This window comes from Sardina pilchardus, chromosome 13, assembly GCF_963854185.1.
Source record: "Sardina pilchardus chromosome 13, fSarPil1.1, whole genome shotgun sequence".
Lineage (NCBI taxonomy): Eukaryota > Metazoa > Chordata > Actinopteri > Clupeiformes > Clupeidae > Sardina > Sardina pilchardus.
This window is the reverse complement of record NC_085006.1, coordinates 17,712,368-17,739,098: the sequence shown is the minus strand read 5'-3', so window position 1 is coordinate 17,739,098 and position 26,731 is coordinate 17,712,368. Positions and strand designations below refer to the sequence as shown.

Sequence of the window (26,731 nt, the reverse complement as noted above, 5' to 3'; positions counted from 1 at the left end):
GCCAGAGTGCCACTAACTTAGTGCACGAGCCAATCCGAGCCTTCACACTTGTAGACACTTTTGTAACTAGGAGAGAAGCCAAAACCGATGTTGCTAGATATAAACCTACTATTGCCTCTCATCCTCTCTCATGCATGTATGTCACGTAGCCTACACGAAGGTGACACTGAATTTAAAATCATTTGGTGACGACAGGGCATGATAATCGAAGGCTACTGTGATGGAGAATATATTATTTTCCAGGTCACCTGCATCTAATGATCTGAGTTTGAATTTGGATTTAAATTCAAGATATTTTCTCTATTTGCATCAGGTGATCTGATGTAGCCCATCTTCAGTCACGACATGTAGGGCTAACCATACGTTACGGCTCAGGTTTAGCATTACAAAAAATGTAGGTCGACTTTAAACCCAAAATATATCACAAAAAAAGCAGATACAGGCAAGTATGCAACCTGTCATAGTCTGTCCAATGGCATCCTCCCTTGATTTCATAGGTCAATTTTCATAGTAAATTCTAACATAGCGCCCTCTACCGCAATACATTAGGTACATAACCTTGAGAAGCTGTTAACACCCAGCTTGATGTGCATAATGTTAACACCTATTTTCTATTTACATTTGATGGAAGACCTCTAAATTGTCGAAATAAAGTTGAAAATGACTGAACAAAGACAAGACTGATACAAAAATAGTTTACTAAAAACAAAGATGAAAAGTACTGTGCAACACAGCTTCATGTTTACCTTACTGGTCAATAAAAATGTCATAGCTCCTCAGGTCAAAACCAGAAAGAAAAAAGAAATACACAATGGTGCACACACTCTCCAGAAAGGTTGACAGCAATCTCCTGCTCTGACATAGAAAGGTACAGTCCAAACAAAAAGCTATTTCAAAATATACAAAACGATTGAGCAGTGCATTTGTATATGTACAAAGTTATTCTTCATTCTTTTAGACAATACTCGAGCTCACAAAACAGACTGAGCACAGTGGTTCCAAGGACAGGCAAACTCACGTTCCCTTCTTCATGTAAGTGATGTTAACTTAGTGTTCCTCGGACTGGAGGGAATTTAATCTAAAGTTAAGTAACCTCTGGTGATTACTTGTGAATTAAATCAGAAATATTGGCACTGATTTCCTCTCTTCCTGTTGTCACTGCGTACCTCTCTCAAAAACTAAGTCCCTCTTTTCCCCACACGTTTCAAAATCACATGTGGTTCAATGTCCAAACAGTTCAACTACAGTAGTAAGCTCAGGCTCGGGATGCTAGTCAAACCCTTCGTGGCGGTTCATGAAGCGTCCTGGTGGACCCCCGGGCCCTGGCCTGTCCCGTCCCCAGCCTCGGCCGCCCCTCCCCCTGTGTGGGGGCTGATCCCTGAACCAGCCTGGTTCCCTGTGCCATGGTGGCGGTGGACCTTCCCAGTCGTCCATGTCTTCGGGTCCCATAGGGGGCCCGTGAGGAGGGGGGAAGTCGTCCATGGGACCCGGGGGGAAATCATCCGGGGGTGGGAGGAAGTCGTCTCTCGGGGGATGGGGCATTGGCATTCGGAACCGGCCCGGCGGAGGCTCCCGGAACATCATGGGGTTCGGGCCCCGGGGCATCATTGGAGGGGGCATGTGAGGCATGTTTGGGGGTGGCATGTCAGGCGGGAAGTGTGGCATGAATGGGGGTGGGGGTCCTGGAGGGCGCTGCAAGGGGATCATGCCAGGCCTGGCCCCGAGGAGGCCTCCTGTTGGTGGGGGACTCATGGACTGACCTCCTGGTGCATCGGACGGAGCGTTCTCTGGAACCATCTGGTCTTTCTGTGGATCCTCTGAAGAGGTACCTGGTACCGACACTAGGTGAGAGGAGGGGTGGGGGGAAGGGGTCAAGAAAATTAATTTATAAGGATCAACACAACAAGGCAAATGCACAGTAACATAGTGAGGCTATACAACATGGAATTAACTCATATTGGAATATTGAGATAATAAAAATAACATGAAAGACTGAACATGGAGCAGATACATACATACACACACACACACACACACACACATACGTATCAATAATCTAAATGCAAAAATACTGAATTATTCAGCTACTCGTCTACCTCTGATAAAAACAGAGAGAAAAAACAGCAAAACATCAGGATGAAGTACTTACTCGGTGGCATGTTGATGGGAGGGCCAGTTGGTGGGGGTCCAGTTGGTGGAGGGCCAGTATTAGGCAGAGCACCAGGTGGAGGGAATCCTGAATCAAACAAATGGTAAGGATCATCACATGTTGAAACATGCAGTGTACAATATACTCACGGCAATGGAGCATGCTGCAGGGTAGGAAGCAACAATTATTTCTTACTGGGAATTTGCACTGCATGCAAGACATAAGCAAGAATTGAAACGTAAACACTGCCTCTGTCTAACGTGATACAACAATGTGTTTATCCATGCGTTTACTTATGTGTATGCTTCACACACATTCTAAAAATATGCTTTCCGCTACTTATAACCGGTGTAATACACACGTCAAGCCGTGCCAGTGTAAACCAATACATTGATTCTTCTGGAATTCTATTGCTAACGATAGTCAGACGTCAGATGAGGGCCTGAAAAACCCCTTCAAAATCAAATCTGGTGTAAATTCCTCTGTATTAGACCGCATTGTGTATAGGCCGCAGGACAGCAAGTTTCATGCAGGTTCAAAATCAATGTATAAGCCGCGGCTGATAGTTGGGAAATTATGGTATGTGAAGCACCAAGTGGCGGTGTCTTACCTGGGGGAATCTTGGTGGGGTCAAAGCCCGGGGGTAGGAAGTGAGGAGGTGGCCCGCCTTGCATCATGGCTGGAGGTGGAAGCCCCGCTGGAGGTGGGAGCCCCATTGGATGGGGGAAGGCAGGGTTAGCAGCAGACACCACTGACTGGGTAGGGGGCACCTAACGCAAAACATAAGCACAAGAAGCTCTTTTTTCAAAACACAGGCTTTAAACAATACACAAAACAGTTTTCCCAGCGGTTCTAAGTTCTCCCTCCCATGTGTTCCTCATGAGCACAGATGCCTCGCTACGCTGCGAACAGTGAACCACAAATGGAATTAGAGCTAGTGATCCATTCCAGTCTCGGATAAGGTGACTGAAGTGATGTGAATGAATGTGACACGCTGTCATGGAGGAGAGAAAATGTGTGTGAGGCAAGCCCACCCAATCATCTACAGAGACTGAGTTTGCCACAAAAACACAGTAGACACACACAATACCATAATACTACTTTGGTCTGACAGTGGCCGTTATATTTTTTGATATTAGTTGGTACAACAAATATGTCCATCATTTTAGTGTACCAACAATGTCTTTAAAGCATGAAAAAGTAAAGCCATCAGCTCTAGTGCTCCTAGGCTTCTCATATTAAATTAGCTCACTTGAAACTGTGCACATGAATGTAAGTAAGCAAACAGACTTTCAACCTCATTACTTAAAATATATTTAATGAAAATCATTGCTTATTGAGTCTTTAAATCCCATCTGCCATTGCTTAAACACACATGGTCAGTCACACTGGAATCCCTCCGTAAATGTAGTATTGGCAAACGTTGCTGGTAAAATACTCATCAAAGCCTCCTAGTAGACAAGACAAGGAATTAACATCCATCATTATTAAGCACTTAGAAGGTAGTGCAAACATGTTCTACTCCACCATGTTCCCACCCACCAATATCCATGTATTGGCTTTTGCCTTTCAAGTCCTTTACTGTATTTCTCAACGAGTGCACAGGAATCCTGTATACACTGATGGCTCATATCTGAAAAATTACTGTACAGTGACTGAGTGAATAAGAGGCATATCAATTGTCCTTACATGACTCAATGATAATGTGATGTGTGGGCAACCGTTTAAGAGTTGATTTTATTATCCATGTAGGAATTCAGTTTGGTCTCTAATTCAATAAAGTATGCTTGTTCTGTAATGTAGAAAGGTTTTTTGTGTGTGTGTGTGTGTGTGTGTGTGAACAATTTCAACTCATCATTACTGGAATTTCAAACTGTAAATTAATTCACACACACACACACACACACACACACATACACACACACACACGGCTTTGCCATCATACCACAGTGAGATATGCAAAGTGACCAGTGCTTCAGTTATTTAAGTCACAGATCAGAAACCAACTTTGAATCTAGCCTACTTCACTTGGCATTTGAAACAAAGTTATGATTAAAAGAATGGGCCTCTAAAATGTAGAGCATTATACTAGTATTAATATTTAACAGAATTTTTCACATTCTGATTTATCTGTCATCACTATTCTTATGACTGAGTCTCGATCATACAAATATGAGTATTCTATCAAATCTGAGTGTACAGGGTTCATCTACAGTTATAGTCTCACATATGCTTAATCTCAGCTTTTGAGGCAGAATTTAATTGAGAGCAACTGTGCAATAATAAAACAGTATTTGAAATTGAACTGCAGTGTGTAAGCACTCTTAAAATCTGCTTTAAAGGGATTGAAAGGTATTATTTATGAAAAGGCTGCCTTTGTGTCTCCCAGTTATTACTGATGTGGTGAATGTAGACCCATGTATGCGTCTGTAGGCCACATAATACTAACAATACAGGCTTGGTAGCAGTTGTATGTAGAGGATATTACATTATATCTGTATGAGTATGTGATGTAATTCACAGGTGCATAATTATTTAAAAAATGTAAACATCTAATCTAATAAAAACAGAATGACTCAAGAAAGTGTTTTCCAACCTTTTTTCCTTGTAGGCCCCCTTGCCTGTGTCTAAAGGTGCTTTCACACCAACATCTTTTGGTGCGCACCAAACGGTCCATTCGTACCAAAACCTCTTAGTTCGGTTTGTTTTCGTTGGTGTGAAAGCATTAATCGCACTCGGGTGCGCACCAAAAGAAGCGGACCGAGACCTCCAAAAAGAGGAGGTCTCGGTCCGCTTGACTCCGCACCAAAAGTCGACCTCTGGTGCGGTCCCTCTGGTGAGAACGCAAACTGGGGTCCAAACCATAGACTGTAGGTCAAAATAGTGAGTCAAAATTGGCGCCGATTTCTACCGGAAGATAAACATTGAGGAAAAATCAATCAGGCCAATTTTTGGTTCGTTTTCTGGTGTGAAAGCGGACGTCACTGGAGTCTATATGCTACATAATAACAATTTCACTACCTGAAGCAGACCAAATAATCGAACTAGTGGTGTGAAAGCGCCCTAAGACACACCAGGGCCCCCTACCCAAACTCCTACCAGCATACACACACGTGCGGGGCCTAGCCCGACCTGAAGGTTGCTTATGCAAGTTCAGAGGTCAGAGGTAATAAATAGCTACATGAATTTAAATGTGGAACAAAAATATGTTTTCATTTGGATTATACAGAGTTTTGATTATCGAACTGGATGAGTTATTGGGATTTTATACATTTTCAGTAATGTGCGAAAATATAATTTTGGTAACCTCACAACCTCAGCTCAGGAAACATTGTGCGGACCCCCTGCAATCACCGATGACCCCTAATGGGGTCCCTGGACCCCAGATTGGGAACCACTGGTCTCTTGAAATTAGACTCACATAAGGTGTGTACCTCAAATTTCACAAACATGTTTACAATGAGATTTACATATGAGTAGTAATATCTCTACAAGTCCTGGTCAAATACTCACATCTCTCATGAAACTGTCAAAGGAGTTAAACAAACTATACATTTGATGGATTCATCAAGTTGTATACATTCAGAGATACAGAGGAATGTACAAGCATTGAATAGTAAATGGGATACAGAGGAATGTATTAACATTAAACAGCCAGGATGGCGGTTAATACTAAACAGACAAAATGATTGCTGAGTGTGTCGTGATTGCAAGCTTCTCTAATACAGGATGGACGTTTCTGATTGTTAAGACATACCGCAAAGCACTAATATTAATAATGATTTGATGATCAAGGAAAAACTGCTATAAGCAAGGGTTAGCTTAGTTTAACATGGTAAATACAAATGTGTGAGTGGTACCTCAAACAAGCACACAGAGTGACAGTTGAAAGGCACAACACACCAGATGGTACGAGGGGAAAACAGTGCTATAAGACAAGAGGCCATTGGTAGTACAACAGATGAAGCATGTAGGGATTATAACAACTCTTGATTTTAGTGGCAGCGTCGGAGATTTCTGAAGTCCACACACCTTGCTGTGTGTAACAGATATGATGCCCCTCAATGTGCAAGTTTTATTTGGAGAAGAAACTGATGAGGTACAATCTCACTATTCAAATTGAAGTATTTGTGGGAATGCACTGCAACTCAGCATCTTGGGATGATCAGTCAGCAAACTGACATAGTTCAGCCCCTACTTTATGTGGTGACCTTAGATATTACATTGATGTTGCATTGCTGTTTTGTTACCAACTGCTGCATTGTACTTGTTATTGGACTGTGTCCTACTACCCTGTTCTTATGTGACAATTTACATTATTTAAGCACAATGTTACTTCATACCAGGGGTACCAATTTTCATAATCAGGAATAATGTGGAGGGCTGCCAAGTGTGTATAGTGACAATTACAACTGGCAAGGAAAGACATTAACAACTTCAGAACTCCATTTTGTCTCAGGGATTATAATAAACATTAAGCAATTAACTTTGACAGCCGGTGCAGTTGTTGTGTGGACAGTTATCTGCGCTGTTGAGATTTCCACTCTTCATGGGATTTGTGTTCCCTTAAATTAACATTGCGAGGGCTGAGAGGCAAGAGGGCGGAAGTGACATTTCACCAATTTTACAGGAGAGCCAAAACAACTGCTTCTGTATGTTCACAGTTAAGACCTTGGTGACCTGTTTTTGTTCAATATCTTTATATTTATAAAAATTGTACTTCTATAATTTTGTCCGTTAGAAAGAGCTCATCAAGAGTTTTCAGGTGATTAGTGTGAATGTCCGGTCTAATCACCATCAAGTATAGCAATATAATTAACCATGTTGAATACGAGGTAAATCTGGGTTTAAAGGGATATGTATGCCTTCCCCAGGGTAATGCTACTGTGTGGGACATTTGGATGTAAATATCCTGTGACTAGGAGTACTGCTATTGGCATTGTAATTTGATTGATTGACTGACTGACTGAATGAATGAATTATAAGACACAAGGTGTCATTACCATCAGATGTAACTCAATTTTAACACTAGTAATGGCACACAATTCATGCAGCAACTATTAATGACAAGTTTTGTGTCTGTTGAACTTTCATTATGTATAGTATCTAATCTAGTTTACTCTTCAGTAGCAAGTGTTAAAATAAAGTGTGTGCTAAAATGCAGATACATTTTCTTCTAAATGATTATTGACAGAAATGACACACTAACAAAAGGGTCTATACCCCAATCTTTACAATTTTGAAACACTGAACTTAGATGGAGCAGTGCCCATTTAAGATAACATTATTGTTTCAATACCTGTAGTTTCACGTGTAGTTTCAAGTAAGACCCTAAGAGATCAATGCATACTGAAAAGGTTTAGGCATTAGTCGAGCACGACTACAGTTGAATAAATAACCTTCTAGCCTTACAAACAATAGTAAATATCCCATCATAGCACTCCTAGTCTGAATAATCATTGGTGTCAAGCCATGATGTGACCCCATACATAGTTGTTAAAACAGAATTACTGCAAATTGGTTTGCAATTACACATGACACATTATACAGGGTGCACGCTATCTGCTTAAAATCTAAACATTGCTAGTAAAATATCCAATGTTAATGTTTTGCTCCCAATTTCTGCACAAACATTTGTGACTACATCATGCATCACAACACAAACTCTGTCTCTCCACTAGATGGCATTCTTCAGCAGCATACTTTTCATCCCACTAAGAATACTTCAGTCAAATCAGCTACATGTAGGTGGACTGAATGGTAGTATAAACACTGCTGCCTGCCATTTTTTATTGTGCTTTCAGATGGACTGTGGGTCGTCAATATAGGCGGGGTGACCTCTACTCTTACCCTCACCTCTGCGTCCAACCTGGAACACGGGCAATGGATCCAGGGTACCAGTTAAGGCAGCAAAGTGGTCCGGCCAGCCAGCGAGCGAGGCCCGAGCAATGCCTACTGTCTGCTTCCTGGGTGATAGGCGGAGGCCCACGGGCACATGAGATCAAGTGTTCATTTCATTCGCTATGCAATGTGCATATGTTTGAAATGCAAAGATGATTTTATCTGGTGACACAATATCCTTCAATCTGGATAGGGCAAGTTCAATAATAAGCTACTGAAAACACAAGACCTAAAACCCCACATCACTTGAATGTTAAAAAACAGCAATGCATATTAGAGTGTTGTTTCAGTGGTGTGCTAAAGATATTCTGAAAATGACTAATCTTACAAAAAGTGAATGCATTCAATGCAACACCATAGCCTGACAGAACTAACACCAATACATGCCTGCATGTACAACAGTTTGAGAGCTCTACAACCAAGTACACCAATGCAAAACTGCTATACCAAGGTTAAGGATGATTCCATATCTCTTTCCTCCCAACTGGTTTCATCAGTTTTACATCGATTACCTCTCAAACACTGAAGTTTGCTGGCCATTCCAATGTGAGGAAAACGCTCGTCATCCATATCCCATAACATCCTCGACTCACCTTAGTGAGGCCCTGGCGGATTCTCACGGCCACCTTCTAGAATCTCTCTCCAAGGAAATGTCTCACCAATGACAGATAAAGTAGTTTTGCTCCCTCTTACCTATTTATTTAGTGGTTTCCCACCAGACTTTTTCCAAACACTACTTGCCGAGGAGATGACCCGCAATCTTTTTAAAAATAGTTATATGATTAATTAGTGCTTTATTTGTAGTTTAACGGTTTCACATGATGCATTGTGATTTGCAAAAAAATAAGTACATTTCTTTGACGTTTGCAAGCATTTCCAATGCTACAGGTTTATAGAAATAATGGCTTGTTTTGATTCTAAACGCATGTATTTACATTTTACATCCACTAAAACAAGACACTTTCTGCAACGGTCCTCATAACGACACTGGTAGAAATAAAGCCTTGGTTCTGTATTCTACCCACATGCTTCATGATCTCAGAGAAACGTATACCATATACACTTCAGAATCAAAAATGGCATGAATAGATTGATGTCCATTTTAAAAATCACAGACCTATTGTTGGATTTTCTTTCATAAAGTCAGAAGTCTTTTAGAAATAATGGCTTGTTTTGATTCTAAACGCATGTATTTACATTTTACATCCACTAAAACGAGACACTTTATGAAGCGGTCCTCATAACGACACTGGTAGAAATAAAGCATTGGTTCTGTATTCTACCCACAACATGCTTCATGATCTCAAAGAAACGTGTACCATATACACTTCAGAATCAAAAATGGCATGAATAGATTGATGTCCATTTTAAAAATCACAGACCTATTGTTGGATTTTCTTTCATAAAGTCAAAAGTCTTTTAGAAATAATGGCTTGTTTTGATTCTAAACGCATGTATTTACATTTTACATCCACTAAAACAGGACACTTTTTGAAACGGTCCTCATAACGACACTGGTAGAAATAAAGCATTGGTTCTGTATTCTACCCACAACATGCTTCATGATCTCAGAGAATCGTGTACCATATACACTTCAGAATCAAAAATGAATAGATTGATGTCCATTTTAAAAAATCACAGACCTATTGTTTTCATAATGTCAAAAGTCTTTTAGTGACATCTTAATCTTAGAAAGTGCATAATGCCATTAGGTGAGATTTAAAAATAAGGATGAATGCCTTTTCCAGTTGTGCACAATATATGGAAATCTTCGCCATTTAGACGTAACCATCACTTTTCCAGTCAAAGTGTGTGGGTGTAAAGTTCATCATGATGAAATCTACTTTGCGGTTGAAATATTGATAAATCTCAGTGACACCACAGCCACAAATGGAAAGATGGCACACTTTACATGGAACTTATGCAGCCAAGCGTGGATGATATTACAGCGGTTTTGAAAAAAGAGAGAACTGACTGGTTTTCTGATTGAAAAGTAGTGGATACTTTAAAAACAGAAAATTAATTAAATATTTGTTTATGTTGTTTTCATATTTACTTGGGAATCTTCTTTCAATTGCCTCATGAACAGCGTATTTAAAAACGCACAGAGGCAAAGACTGATCAGACAAAACATCAACATCCTGGCCTGGCCTTCAAATGCAACCATTGGTAGGCCATACAGGCTGAATACAACTCACCGATCTTGTTAAGCATCCAGAAAGAGGAAAAGAGACACATCCATGTGGAAACAGACAGATTAAGGTTTGCCGCTTCAGCCGTCCTCCCACGATTCAGCAAAGGGCCAACAAATCCACGATTTTCATTTGTGTTCCAAAGCAATAATGTATGGTGTATGCAAGTGCTGCTAAGCAACCTAACTGTAACTGTAACTGTTTCCTCCCTGCTGACACTGCATTTTTGCTGATAATTGGGACTGAAGAATGCATTTCTTGTGTAAGTAAAAGTGAAGATAAGAGATCGTTGGTTGATGGATTTGATCGTGAACATGTGATGTTTTTCAGGAGAAATCAAAAATATGTACATTTCTGTGAGAAGCTAAGAACATTTTCAGAGACCAAGTATTGGCAATTAATGACACCAGACATTTCTCTCCAATACAGGGTATTCTGTCAATCTGATGTTTTTTGAAGTTTAAGTAGGTTTACTTTTGATAGATGGGCCATTGTCAAGGTGGAGGCATTGACAAACCAGTTTATAATAAATTAAAGTGCTAAAGTGGGGTTTTGTACAAAGCCAGGTATTATTTAGCAGTCTCTTAACAGCATGTTCTCCTAACGCAATGTGAAAACGAACTAATTGTATTACTAACTATTTGTTCTTATTTTGTTTGTGAGGCAAATTATCAGAATAACTCGTGTGGTGCCATTTTCCCCCTTTACACATACATCACAATAAGATGTTTGCCATTTTACAGTGACCTTTTTGTTAATGTAGTGCAACACTTCTTGAAGTCAATTATACACAATTCAAAATCTCATCTCATCTCTCTATTCATTGTCAAGTAATGGAATCAACCTAATATAAGAAAACAGTTCAGTGTATTCTGGAACACTTATCAATAGCAAATAATTTGGCTTGCAAATAAAACAAATTCCTCTATGTGTTTGATTACGCTAACCGTTTAGGTGGAACGTAGCTGCATGTTCTTCTTGATAAGGTTAGCCAACTTTTCCGAGTTTTAACAGCAAACAATTGCTCATTTTTGTTATTCTGCTCAAAATGTGTCTTCTGTAACGGTTTTGTTGCAATAGATGCAGTACTGATGCACTGCATCTTGTAACTGCTGAATACAGGGAATAGTGGGCTAAAACAGATTCATTTTAGTTTGTTTCAAAATTAACATTAACTACATTCTAGTACATTAGCTTAAGAACCAAACACCATTATACATTTTCCTCAACCCGACATGTCAACAAACTAATCTTCTTTCTAATGACGGACACCTTGAGTGATCGGAGTGACGACAGATACACCTATTACAGCCTCATTGTCAGAGAACACTAGCCAATGACCCTCCAAAATGTTACTACACAGCAGCCTACAAGCTACCTGTGGCCATCTCAAGATATTCATGTCCATTGGATATGAAACAAATATTTCCGTAAGTAATGATGGTCGAAGGAAAAATAGATCAGCATAGGGAATGCTCCTTACCATCACCAGAGAGCCCTCAAGTGCATTTCACTGAGAATATGATCTTCAAGCATTCTTCATATGTCCAATGTCCCAACAGCTTCTACTAAGCCAACATTCAGTGTCTGAAGATTCCCTCTGCACTCTTATTTGAACCCAGCAGATAATCATTTCATGTGCGTGAGTCAACAACAACGGGCAAATTGATATTCCTGCACGTCCTACCTGATGTTGTGGACTCCCGACTGCACTTTACTGTATGTAGAAGCTGGATATAGCAAACGGTGTCCAAAAAGATGTCCAGCATCCACTTGTTCAATAATGCACAGCTTGGATATGATTCATAAATGCATATTCCTACTGCAAAATGTCGCCAAGGGCAAGATATGGGTGTGACCAGGCCAAGAACAGCATTTCCAGACCACTAATGATTACTTCTAACTTTGTTTCCTCTTTTGGTTGGTATGTTGATGTGCAACATATTTTTCTGCAATCCCACCAATCAATGATACAACACCAGTAAAATCTGTGTATACCATTCTGTGGTGCTATGATACCTTTTCCAGTGACCCTCGACCAGCATTACACAGATGATAGAAAATACAGAGAGAACGTTTCACTGGCAAACAGTCGGAGGACCAATTATCCAAACTCAGTTAAAAACCTTTATTGGAATTTTCATGCCACGTTCCTCAACCCACCCAATTCTCATCGTAAAAAAGACAATGAATAGATACAAAACTGACTTTGCTCTTGGTTATTGAAGTGCATGAGGGCTTTTAAATGATAACTTCCATTTGGATTCAATGACTGCCTAATCAAGAGATTTCTTACGGTCTCTAGCATAGGACTTAACTGCCTGAGAGCATTTAAGAAACACATCATACATCAAGCACGTTCCTCAATGTCCTGCAAGAGTTATGTGCTACTGCCTACTATGCAGATGTTGTGTGCTATTGTCTACTACAGGGAATCGACAAAAAAAGTATCTTTGGTCTAAATGGTTGACGATTAAGTACCCTAGTCTTTCTACTTCAAGTGGTGTATGTTTATTGCATCTATTATGTTGTTAGACAACAAACAAAAGTAAATAGGAGGTAAAACTTCTGTTTTAATAAATACTGAGGACGCAACTCACAGCCATAGCATAGTACCTTCAAACAAACTACACGTGCCACCAACAAAAGATGAGAAAGAACTAGACAGTACATAAGGACAAGACGTAGACAATTCCTGAGGAGTTCCATTTGAAACCCTCCAGCTTTTACCTGTACAGTAGGCGCCGAGTGCTCCTCCTTCCGCTGCTCGTCCTGGCCTCCGAGGCTTCCTGCTCCAGGCTTTACCAAGTCCTTCACGGAGCTGTCCCAGTCTGCACACACACAACCAAGCCGAGCAACACACATTACTATCCAATAAATCAAGACATTACACAGAAATGGCTGTCTGATGGTTGTCATATTGAATTTCTTTCTTTTAATCGTTTTCAAATTACATTTCATTATGTTCCATTTCATTTCCCTTCAGGTTTTACATTAACATGACAATTAGGCCAAGCACTTTCTCTTCCAACTACACATTCTGGAAAATAATAACAATTTGAACAACAGGTTGACATAATTACTATGGATTAAACATTTAATATGCTTATTATCTTGTAACAAATATATTATGCATAATGTAATGCAATAGTCATTTAAGACAAAGCTAATGTTTACCTGGACATAGTGTCTCAGCATCCAGCATGCCTCCTTCCCGATAGTTCTCCAGGTCATCCACCTTCACCTTGTTCCAGGGGATGTATGTGACTCCACGCTCTACGTCCCACAGCTTCTTCAGATCCGGCTTTATGCCTTTGTTCAAGGCCCAGGCAATCTAGCCAAGAAGATGTTGTTTAAAACTCAATTATATTAAAGCTTACAAGGAAACTCTTAACCAAAACAGATTCAATTGCTCTTACAATCAAATCAGAATTGCTATACTAAACACTGGCTTTGTCCAATTTGCAGTTTGGCACAGCTTTGTAAAGCGTCACACCTCGTGCCTTAAAGGGATATTCCGCCATTTTTGGAAATACGCTCATTTTCCACCTCCCCTCGAGCAAAACAATCGATATTTACCTTGTTCCCGTTCATCCAGCCATTCTGAGAGTCTTGCGATACAACTTTTAGCTTCAGCCTAGCATAGATCATTGAATCGGATTAGACCATTAGCTTCTCGCCTGCTAGCTTCATGTTTAAAAGTGACTAAGATTTCTGGTAATTTCCCCATTTAAAACGTGTCTCCTCTCAAGTTAGAAAGTGCAATAAGACCAACTGAAAATGAAACCTGGCGTTTTTCTAGGCTGATTTGACATGGAACTACACTCTCATCTGGCGTAATAATCAAGGCAACTTGCAAACTACTGGCACTACTACTGCTTGTTGTCTATGAGGACTATTTTCAGATGCTGCGTACGATATCACTGCGCCTATGGTACGTTTGCAAGTTGCCTTGATTATTACGCCAGATGAGAGTGTAGTTCCATGTCAAATCAGCCTAGAAAAACGCCAGGTTTAATTTTCAGTTGGTCTTTTTGCACTTTTTAACTTGAGAGGAGACACGTTTTAAATGGGAAAATTACCAGAAATCTTAGTCACTTTTAAACATGAAGCTAGTAGGCAAGAAGCTAATGGTCTAATCCGATTCAATGATCTATGCTAGGCTGAAGCTAAAAGTTGTATCGCCAGACTCACAGAATGGCTGGATGAACGGGAACAAGGTAACTATCGATTGTTTTGCTCGAGGGGAGGTGGAAAATGAGCGTATTTCCAAAAATGGCGGAATATCCCTTTAAAGAGTATGGTGTCTTATTTCATAACTGGCCATAAGGAGCGTACCTTGATGGGTTTCTGGTTGACCTTGACAGTGCCCCTGCTGAGGCTGGTGAGAGCCCTGTAGGCGTCCTGCCGGTGTACCATGACGATGTAGGCACAGCCCCTGGGGGGAATCATCTGAAGGGGCAAACCAAAGAAGGAAAAAACATATTTACCACAAATCAAAATGGATGAAAATGGACATGCCAACTCATCAGGCAAACAGGCAGGCATTAGGTGCATGACGTAGGAGTGTGAGAGCAGTAAGATAGGCTAGCTACTGTATCTGCAATGATGAATGTAGTATTTAGATATGCAAGAGGGAACTGCACTCTTTCCCTCAACAAGGGATTTCTAAGGAATTACATCTTAAAAGGTGTCCTTAGGCTAGAGGCGCTGGCTACAAGCCAAAAAAGACATACATTTCAGGTACAGGTAAAAACACAATACTACACAATGGAATCTTTTAAAAGTACTATGATAATTAAGCTGCATTAATGTAAAATATTTCATGTAGCCACCACCTCAAATAGTACCATACACCCAATGCATACATATATACACATACATAAAATTTATCTATATGTATCATACAACTATTCATACATACACCACATCCCTACCCTCTGGTAAAGTATAAAAATAGATGACCACCACTTCTCATTAGAAGCTATTAGGGTTGGGTACCGACACTCGGTACAAGTACGTACTCGGGGCGAACATCAACGGTAGTAACCATCCCGAAATACAATGTGAATTTCGGTGCCTCATTTCGGTGCCTCATTAAATATGCAGCTGCTTAATCGCGCTCACTGGTGTTCACTGTTAAAACGGCAGCGTCAGTGCACAGTCTGCACACACCACTGAAGGCTGTTTTCTACTGACAGCTAACCTGGTGTTGTTGAACAGGTGCAGCCTTCGAAAGTCTTTGAACCGTGGTGCTAGTGAACCTACCCGCTGCCCGCATTTCCACCAGTTCGGAACCGATGCATCATCAACAATGGGTGTTGCTTGCAAAAGCAAACGTTAATGAGATGCATAAACGGGAGAATGATATGATCAGTTGTCCCATAAAAACGGCAGAAACTTGCTGTTTAAAATGCTAGTCAACGTCTGCAGTGCAATGCTAGTTGAATCGTTTTGTTTACTCTGGCAACAGTTGATATGGACGGAAAACTCATGCTTTTAGCAGAGACGTTTCTTAGGCAGACTTTTACTGTCTATGGGTAAAAGTCATCGGTAAAATTAATAAAGCCTACATGTATATTTACATAGCCTACAAGTGTAGTGATACACGATTAAACGGCAGAAGGGGATCATCCATGTATTGCTGTTTAACTGGTAGCCTAACGATAGATTGCGAAGTTGATGAGAAATGCATGCATTCCGGTTAGTAAAACGTGGAAGTATGACGTATTTTTCTCTGTAAGACGGCATTGAGTAGCCTATCAATCTCCTAGTAGGCCTGCTATGTGGTTGCTGTTTAGCCGGTTGCCAAAAAAGTAACGATAGATAAATGCGATGTTTATGAGTTAAATGAATGCATTACATGTAACATGACCTGTTAAAAATACATTAAACATTGGGTTATTTATTTTGAATTGAATTGAATTGAATTGAATACTTAATGTCATTGCACAGAATACAACGAAATTGGAAGAATATAGGGCTAATAATTTAAGACATTGCAGACACACAATCACTCATCCCCATTCTTCTGTCCACCCCATAGTAGGGTGAGGGACCCACACAAAACATATAGCCTACTACCCTCCCATAACATGTAGGCCTACAATTCAACACATTCATCTGGAATACCAGATTAGGTAGAATGAAGAAAAAAGTGCAAAGTTGCAAACAGTCAAGTCTTTCATGTTTTGTGGTTTTCAAGGTAGGCTACTGCTTAATATGCTGTTGGTCAAATTTCACCTAGGCCTTAGGCTATAATATGTGTAATAATATGTGACTTTTTTGTTTTATTATTTGTATAGGCCTATTATGAAAGCTTTTAGCTTAAAATATTGTTGGTTGGTTCTTGAAAAAAAATCATCATAAAAACTTGTTTTCTTTTTTTTTTTTTTTAAGTACCGATTTAATTACCGTTTAGGAACCGGAACCGTTTTGAAAGTATCGATTTGGCACCGGTATCGAAATATACCCTTTCAATACCCAACCCTAGAAGCTATAGCACAGCACATCATCTGTACTGATGTCGTAAAACAGCAGGACAAAACGTGGACATAAATACACATTACAAATATGATGGTCAACATGATCTATTTAGACCTTGTTAACCTATGAACTACACAGAAGTGTATTAAATACATATTTTTTAAGCTTCAGCAGCATTTAAATCTAACAGCAACTACAATAGATGGTAATGCACAGACTTCGATGAACAGGAAAGTAAAAAACAAAGTGAGCATAACGTGTGCCTTTCCATACTCTGTCTGGACTATTTCCATCTATCTGGAAATACAGTGCGACAGGGGAGCTGCAGTGAAAGCGGCTGTAGTGTTTGTACCACATTCACCAAATCTGACCCTGTTGTCATTTCCCAGTCCCACCCCCATCTCTCCCTCTCCCTCTCACTTCCTGTCACTCTTCACTCTACTATCTGAATAAAGTCTAAAAAAAGATCCACAATTTTCATGGGGATGATGACAGGTGATATTTTTTATATACGCTGTAATTTTATAAGATTTTCACAATATTAAAATGTCAGTTTTTCAGTGCTTTCACACATTCTCACATATTTAGATATCTGGTGTGGCTACCAACAGACAAACCACGACCAGGCCACTCTGAACAGGCCTCTTCAGACAGGGCTGAAAATAATGGTGGTACTTCATCTTTGGTATGGGGTAAATACCGGTATGTGCTAAAAAAGGGGTAAAATGTCCTCCTCAAAGCTTTTAATTTAAAGTGAAACATGCACAACAAGGCCAATTCGTAAGATGACGATTAGTGACAGTTAAGTTGTCAATAGTGCATCATAAGAGGATTCAGGAAGAAGCATGCAATGTCAAGTTGCCTTTCAACAAACCACACACACAAAATGGACCACTTCAAATGTTAGCCAATAGTGTAGCCTAGCTGTTCATACCCAAACTTCTACTATCATGCTGTATTGGAAGCAGCAAACATTTTTCCTAAATCAACTTCACCAATGGGTCTTTCAGTATCATACGCTTGGCTTAGCACTCTAAAAAGACAAATAAGAGTAAAGCCTGCTCCTATCAAACAATTCTCTTTCAATTTCTGATCCGATGAATGTCAAAACCAAGGCCTGTTTAAAAAAAACATTTTCAAATATCTCCAATGTCTTGAAAAGCGTTGTTGATTGCCAACCACTAGGATGAAAGACAAAACATGTTCGAAGTATGACTGAACTATTAAAAGTGTGTATGACGTGCTGTGTTTTTTGTATGCATTTGTTGTCTTTGTTTTTGGGGCCATTTTCTAAGGACTAAAATGGTATGTGGGGCAGTTAGAAGGAACTTTAAAATCTATGTGGAGGTTGCACAATAAAGGTCCATACATTGATTTGCACAAAGTATCAGTATTGCACCATAGATAATAATGCAGTGTTCCAGAGCAAGAATGAACTAACAGGGGCATTACACGATGAACTATGAAGTCCAACAATTAATAATAAATTATAAATAAAGTAGGGTAATATGATCCGACATTGAGACTTTATAACTAAAATATTTAACACTGCACTATACCCACATACATTTTCATACACAGTGGATACCTCAAATATTGGCACATCCGTGCCGACAGTATTGTATTGGTAGATAAAATACTGATTGATGCCCTGTAGGTACAAAAATGGTTCATAATGCCCTCAATATCACAGAGTATAATACCATATTGTTTTTAAAGCTAGACTTCTAAAGGCCTTACAAAACAGTAGGCATGTAGTACAACTTTTAATGGTCGATTCATACTGAGAATATGTTTGTGTTCCTTTAAGCAAAGTTTGGGCAGGCTAGGAATAACACTCTTTTTAAGAAACCAATGTCCAAACATAGCTCCCAAGACCAGGCATTTTAGAGTATAACAATACAAGGCCAAAGAAAATATGAAAATGAGGAACTTGAACAAAATATTTGCACAAAACATTTAACAATCTTCATTTTGAGACCTAAACATTATGTACACAAAATTTGACCAAAGTCTGAGACAGTGCAGCTGTTTCTGTCCGATTTGGCACAGAATGACCTATTGTGAAATTTGCCATGCAGATATCACACACAGCTGTTTGCAATCATGATTCATCACTTTAGTACACGTTATGCCATAGTTAAACAAAACAAACAACAACCAAAAAAACAACAACAAAAAAAAAACACATTGGCTTGCATTTTGTATGATTCTGGGCATGAACCAGATAAACCAAATCCTTGCCAGCACAAACCACCCTAGTGTCAGAGATTAACCGTCCTGCACCACCACTGCACTGTATAGTCTGCACTCTGCACCCAACATAAACACTAGATGATTTGCACTCAATCTAAGGCCAACGTGATGATTACTGATTAGATATGTGTGCTGAGGGAAAAATAAATAAAAAAAACACTGCATTTACATAATAAAATAATATTTAACATTCAACTGCACTTAAAAGCTTCCCCACACAGAACTCAGAACACTAAAGCAACAAAAACGCATAATCAAACCCATACTTGCAAGCCTGGTTTCACCAGACTCAATACTTTGTTTCACATCATGAAGGTATTCACTATTGGGAAATGTTTTCAACCATAGCATTATAATGGGCATTGACTTTGTGCTAACTTTAAAGTCACTGGTCCAGCCTAAGCAATCGTATTGATCATAGATTCTTATTATTCCCTCCTACTTCACCTAACCTTTATAAACCAATAACAACTCAAAAAATAGAATAGAATATATACTTTTTTTGATCCCGTGAGGGAAATTCAGTTCTCTGCATTTAACCCAATTTAACCGAATTAGCGAACACACAGCACACAGTGAACACACAGTGAGGTGAATCACACAACCCAGAGCATATATAGTCAAGAATTTACTGTTGCTGTAGAAATGTACACATTGTTCCAAGAGCATTTTTTTTTTTTTTTTGTTAAAGGTGTGTAGGTGTTGCTTGCTACTACTATTTACAACCACAGCCACTTTCAATTTCGAAACTATCATCATCCCCTCTCATCACTGATTGGAGTGCCATCCTGGTGGCCGAGGGAAATGTAACCGCATAGAGAGGAGCAAGACTAGGATCACTCAGTAAAATAAAAATGAGCGGAGATACTAGGTGGGCAGGGTAATAGAGCAATAGTCAACATGGTATATAAAAATATATACATTATGATTACAGGGCGGTATGAACCTCCAAGCACAGAAAAGCAGAAGTGCTTCAACTTTGTCAGAAATGCTCAAAAGATATTCAGCTATAAGGAAATAACATATGGGAAGCAAAGGGGGCAGAGGAGGGGAGACTTTCTAACCCTGATGTGTCTGCCTAAACAACGATCAGATAACAATTTTAGATTTAAATAGTTTACTTTCTCAAGAGTACTTCCCCCTAGAATTCAGACGACAGACCCCACAAGCATGTATGTACATTCAATACATACACAAGTTTAGTGAATATTTTGTCCTAGGGATACATTCTTCCAAGTAACCACTTATCTGGTAAAAGCTGGACATCACACAACAACATACAAATCTCATAAGAACAGGCATTTTACCTTTTGAACCTGACCACAGAGTCTAGAGCATGTACTCCATTAGCAAACCTAATGTAACGAAACCCAAGATATCTGATTGACGTCGGTATGCCAAATTAAAAAAAGACTTACATTGATGGACTCAATCTGACCGAACTCCTCCAGTAGTGATGATATGTCTGGCTGTGTAGTTTTCTTGTCCAGCTGACCCACCCACAGTGTGGTGCTGCACACTACAGGATGACAACAAAAACATTTCAAATTCACGATACAGTAATTTCCCGCATATAAGCCGCATTGTGTATAAGCCGCAGGACAGTGTTTTATGCAAGTTAAAAGAAACAAAACCATATTAAAACCATATTAACTGGCCCCCTGTATTAACCTAATATCTGAGGAAATTTTGCAAAATCAATGTAGGCTATAAGCTGCGACTAATAGTCGGGAAATTACAGTACAGTAATTTCCTGCATATAAGCCGCATTGTGTATAAGCCGCAGGACAGTGTTTTATGCAAGTTAAAAGAAACAAAACCTTTTTAAATACCATATTAACTAGCCCCCTGTATTAACCTCATAGCTGAAGCCTTTTTGCAAAATCAATGTATAAGCTGCAGCTAATAGTCGGGAAATTACGGTAGTCATTTGTTCTATTAGAATGAAATTGAATCTCCATGAACAGAAGTCCAAAAAAAAAAAAGTACTATTAGTTGAAGAAGTTCGTACTCACCACTTAGTGTTTTGCTCTTTAAGGGGGGCAGTCCTTTCTGCCTCCGCTCTCGTTCCCTCTCTCTCTCCCTCCTCTCCTCTGACCGGGAACGAGGTGATCGCCAGTCACGGGACCGCCGATCCCTGGAGCGAGAGCGAGAGCGGTGGAACCGTGAACGGCGAGCGCGAGATCCGGAGCCAGAGCGTGACCGTCGGGACCGTGAGGGCGAATGCCTCCTTGGCGATCTGGAGGAAAAAGGGGCATACAAGAGAGAGAATCAGAACCGTACCGCATAAACACAGATCATAGGTTTAACTGTGACTGTAGTTTCTAATGAGCACTAATTCCTGAAGTGCCATTTTCACAGACATCAACGTGGAACGATGTCTGCAGCTGACTGCTAGTGTGTGAGCATGGCAACAGTTTAAATTATTCAAACCTTGATCGTGATCTCCTTCCTCTTGTGTCATCCTTTCGGTCTCGCCTCGATGGCGGTTCAGCCTCCACAACAGCCACCTGAAAAATCAGAGACATTAGCCATTCAAGCAACAGACCTTATGCATTAATAAATACAGTTCAGCTTGAATAAAAGGCATTAGCATTTAGCACTGGCCAACAACGCAGATGGCTACAGAGCTAAAAAGATATTCATCAAGCCCAAAGGGACTGAGGGTGTTTGGGGCATGCAATCTGCCTGACCAAAAAGAAAATCACATACATCCTAAATTCTAGAAAAATAACAAAAGGGAAGCGTGTTTCAATACCACCATCTCTCCTGTGCAGTTCTGATGGCCCTAAATGACTGTCAGCTCGAAAAGACATGCAGTGTGGAAAGTGTGAAGATACTTTTATTTTGACAGATTTAGGACGAAAATGCACCGAAGCAGGCTTTTACTTTGGTAAAAGCTCACGACTAGGTCAGTTGTGGTGGCTATGCAGTGTGCGACTTGTGTGCTCAACAAACTTATATCAATTTGTGAAATAATCTAAATCTCTGTGTCAAGTGTATCTTATGTTGGAAACCGTGCCATAGAGACAATTTAACCATTAGCTTATGGATACACAAACAGAAATGATCAAAATACCAGGCGCCTAAGTAAATTGGCCTACGTCTTAACACATTTTAGACATTGATCGCAACAATTAACATGCTTATTTTCACACAGTCCAGGTGTAGTTATAACTAGGATTTGCATTTTGTTCCTAAATTACATCCTCACCATAGTTTAACATGATCAATGCTTTACTCAACAATGTAACAGCCATCTGCATTCTGCACTGCAAGGGGAGGATGGATTGTTTTTTTCCCTTGCCGTTGCCACCAAAAATATTGGGACATTTATGCTTTAAAAGCTAAAATTTAACTGTAATGCCCAAAGCGGACGGCAGTGGCTGAGAGGATAAACAATGATAAAACAATTATTTGATTGCCCATGGGCTTGGAAATGTCAAAACTAATCCTACAAAAAATAAATAAACAAATGCCAGGCCCCAGCTGTGGCGCGACTGGCTGGGGCACCTGCACCGCACGCCGGCGACCCGGGTTCGATTCCCGCCCCGTGGTCCTTTCCGGATCCCTCCCCTACTCTCTCACCCATTCACTTCCTGTGACTCTCCACTGTCATTCTATCATTAAAGGCATAAAAAGCCCAAAAATATACTTATAAAAAAAAAAATGCCCTGCATTGAAAGTCATATGTATTAGTGTGTGTCGTACCTGAGGCTGTTGAGGGGCAGGAGGGGCGTTGGCTTCCATCTGGGCCATAAAGGGAACAGCACCCATCTGCTGCTGGGGCAGGAGAGACTGGCCCATCACCTGCATCTGCCCTGGAGGCTGAAAAGACACATAAAGCTGCTGTGAGTTTTTCCCACACGACTTACAGGGGAGCTACACCAGACGCGTAACTGAAGCGCTCCGTTAGCGACGCGTATGTTGCAGCTGGTCGCAGCAGTTAATTATCACTGTAGTCAATGGAAGTAGCTACACCAGAGGCAACAGTGGCGCGTACATTCGAAAAAAATAGACCCATCTTCAAAATGGATTTTACGCGTCGCTAACGGAGCGCTTCAGTTACGCGTCTGGTGTAGCTCCCCTGTTAGAACATATCTATGGGGGTAGACACAACTGTAGTTAGCAATGTGTACAACCACCAGTACAAATCAACAAAACATTTTGATATCACGGCTTTATGATGTATATTTTAGAATGTGCATGACCACATGCCCCTAAATGTAACGACTTCAAAAGCACAATTGTTGTTAGGAGCTGAAGACCCAGATACTACACAAGGTTTGTTTCATATTAAAACATCTTTTCCTCGCATTACTAGTAATACCGGCCATGATATCCAAAATGCATAGGCTACAACTACAGTGAGCGCTTGCCAATAGTCTACAAGAAAAGTACAAGGGATGCAAGAGAGTAAACATTTGATAATTATGCCCATAATACGCTGTGTATGTCTTGAGATATTACTTTTTTATAGATAAATGAATGATGTACCTGGCCAGGTATCTGAGCAGGGAACTGAGGGTACATCATCTGTTGCTGCATATTTGATTGCACATTTCTGAATAAAAGATGAAAAAGATTATTCCACATAGAGTCCGCACTTCACATTTATGAGAGAAGAGGTTACGAAAGACCATTAGGCTTAGAAAGCGTAAAATAGCTTACAGAGGAATAGCAGCAGCCACATCATCCTTCATATCATCAGTAGGCTCTGGTTCATCATCATAGTCAAAACGGTCAAGGAGTTTCTAGACACACACACACACAAAAAAACACTTGAAGCTTTCTTAACTTGACACCATGAATACAACATCTAAGACTCATGGGAACTTGACCGGAGGATATGAGGAGCTAGATGCTGTGCTCTACCTTAGCAAAAGAGCTCTTCTGCTCCGTAGGGGGAAGACTGTGAGGGACAGGCTGAGCTGAAGCCATCGGTGGCCCAGCTGCCACTACACCAGCTGAGCCCTCCATCACAGAGGGCTGGGGCTGCTGCAGAGTCTGTAGGATCTGGTGCAACTGCACGCGCACACACACACACACACACATTGAATTAGATTGCGTAGAAATAAAGAGCAATGACACAACAAATGTGGCAGTAAATTGGAAAAAAAAAAAGGTGATAGGAAAGAAAAGAAAGATCAGATATTCATGCAATAAATAAAAATCACACACACACACACACAAAACATAACTTTTAGCATTAAGTGACAGTATCCCAGCCTACCTCTTGACCCTGTGAGGACTGGAAGAGCTGAGCCACGGCTGCGAGGGCCCCAGAGTTCTGAAGCTGGGGCAGCGCCTGCACGATGGAGGCACTAGTGACGGGCAGTGGGATCTCCGCCGGTACCGCAGGGGCTGGGGATGCTGTGGGGAGGGAGGTGGACATAGGCCTTGTTATTACCATTTTCTTACATTGTTTCACAATAGTACGCTGGGATACAAAACGGATGCTCTTTGTAGACAGCATGTAATTAATTACCTGCAGCTGGAAGGCCATTTTCCACCACAGGCATCAGAGTACCAGTGGCCATGTCTAAAAGGGGCTGAATGATGTCCATACCGAAAACACCATTCTTCTGCCAAAGGTTCAGCACGCGCAGGATCTTACTCTGAATAGGGATGGACGAAAACACTTGTATAACATTCACATTTATATACTTGTTTAACATTCACATTTATCATTGTCTGTTGTGTTGTTGATGTGTATTTGACTAAACGACCCACCTTATCATCAGATGGACACATATAAAGATTCTGAAAGGTTGCGGTAAAGTTCTTCAAGAACCTCGGCCCAAACACATCCTTGTCCATTCCAAACTGATGACGAGACTGTCGCACAATGGAATCCACTACATAAAGGCCTGGGATCTTCAACTCAGGTTTGCACTTGAGAGTTCATTAAAAAAATAAATAATAATGTGAGCGCATTTGGAAGATATAGGCTACACTGATTATCATGGATATACACATCCATAACCTACAGAAAGTCACAATAACTACAGTATGAAATTATGATAATGTTGGAGATGTTCATTACATACCTTCTTGATGAATTTCTCAACAATCTGAACAACATGCTTGTATAACTGCCAAAGTAAAAAAAAAAGGAACGCATAAGTAATTGAATAACAGATTATTATTATTTTTTTGCATTACATGTTCATCAACAACAAAATACTTCACATACCTTAATGGCCTTTATGGCGGATTTCGTTATTGACATCATTTTTGCCCGAGAAATAGGGGGCTTCATATCTATCATGGAGAATAACTGCAGAGGAAGAAGACAAAGTAAACAGGGGGTGGAAAACCAAATAACTAACATGTTGAGTAAAACGTTGGTAGATTATTACCAAGTCAGCACACTTAATGGATAAGAGAGGGAATACTGAATATGAAAGGGGGATTAACGGAATAACAAAACTCTTGTTACCCGAGTCGTAATCAATCCGAGCAAAGAAAACCCAACAGCATGCAAAAACACACAACTTGTAACAGCTTGACCCAAATACTCTGTGCCATTTGGGTGTGTTATATTCAGATAATTTCGCACAAGCAGAGAAATGAACATGGCAAAGGCAACTCTCAAAACTCTGGGATACAAAAGAGATGGCGATATCGTTACCAGTCGCTTGCTGAAGTAAACATCTTCATTACATTCTTCCAGAAAACTAACTCCAACAACAGTTAACTTAATGTTGACTGTTGTTAGCTACAGCCAAATCACTCGGGATGCAAATACCATTCATGCCAATACTTTAAATTGTGATTATATTTTGAGTGTAAAGTGATGTAACTGTTACGAGAAAACTATTAATTAGTTAAAATAATTGACGTTACAGCCTGAAATACTCTGGGAAATCACAAAGGTAAGGTTGGTTGGACAAGATACTGTTAACATTAGATGTGCAACAGTTTGCAGCAGAAACGCACATGCTTATCTGCCCAGCGCCCCTCTTCTCATACCTGTGTAACATGGCTAACCAGTTGGATACTATTGTTTTGCTAACATTGCTAATGCTAAGGTTCACTTGCGCTAGTCTGCGAATCAGTAGATACGTGGCACAACAAGAAGGTTGTAAACACATTTAAGTTAGCTAACGTTACCAGTCACACAATTAAGTAGTCAACGCTTACTAAAAGTTAGCAGAGTGATCGCTTGTGATCATCACAACACACCACCCAGTTAGCAACTAAAAAAGCCACTGCGAGGGCTAGCTAATTACAAGTGAGCAAGATAGCAAATAGCTAAGTATTTTAGCTTGCCAAGTCACGTTAGCTATGTATGACAACTTGAAATGGCCAGGTTATTTATAACATTGCTAAACCATACACAAATACATTAAACAACACATCAATACTCTCGATTTATTTCTTTTTCAATATTATAATTTCGAAATTCCAACTGTGATTGTGGGCCATCACAACGTTAGCTATCGACCGTGTGGCCCACCAAAGGCCTTTCCTTGAATCTCCTGTCAGTTCACTCCGATGGCTAACGTTAGCTAGCAGAAGCTGCAACGCCATTCAGAACAACTTAAGAAAAGAGCACCTACCTCCGTGTTAAATGCGTTGACTGCATCCATAGTCACCTTAAAGGTGCTTCTTAGAAGCGTGTTCTATAATCCCGATTGATTTCAGTTTTAACTAAATTGCGTTTGGTTAAATTATAGTCTCGTCCCGTCGTTGCGACGGTTTTCGCATGTCCGTCCTCCAGAACGGGGTGTGTTCAGAAACA

The 26,731-nt window shown here is 40.2% G+C and overlaps 1 protein-coding gene across 1 annotated transcript; it reads right to left on the bottom strand.

The window, feature by feature from the left end:
- Nucleotides 1-681: 681 nt before the first annotated feature.
- On the bottom strand, nucleotides 682-26,731 carry scaf4b (SR-related CTD-associated factor 4b). Its single transcript, XM_062552446.1, has 19 exons — nucleotides 26,550-26,731; nucleotides 25,181-25,264; nucleotides 25,035-25,079; nucleotides 24,718-24,879; nucleotides 24,473-24,602; nucleotides 24,218-24,357; nucleotides 23,860-24,009; nucleotides 23,656-23,738; nucleotides 23,482-23,548; nucleotides 22,696-22,812; nucleotides 21,418-21,494; nucleotides 21,000-21,223; nucleotides 20,403-20,503; nucleotides 14,581-14,694; nucleotides 13,420-13,576; nucleotides 12,973-13,073; nucleotides 2,760-2,919; nucleotides 2,150-2,236; nucleotides 682-1,841 (listed from the first exon to the last, which is right to left on the bottom strand). Exons 1-19 carry the CDS (start codon nucleotides 26,577-26,579, stop codon nucleotides 1,270-1,272), a joined length of 2,601 nt encoding a protein of 866 aa, XP_062408430.1. The 5' UTR covers nucleotides 26,580-26,731; the 3' UTR covers nucleotides 682-1,269.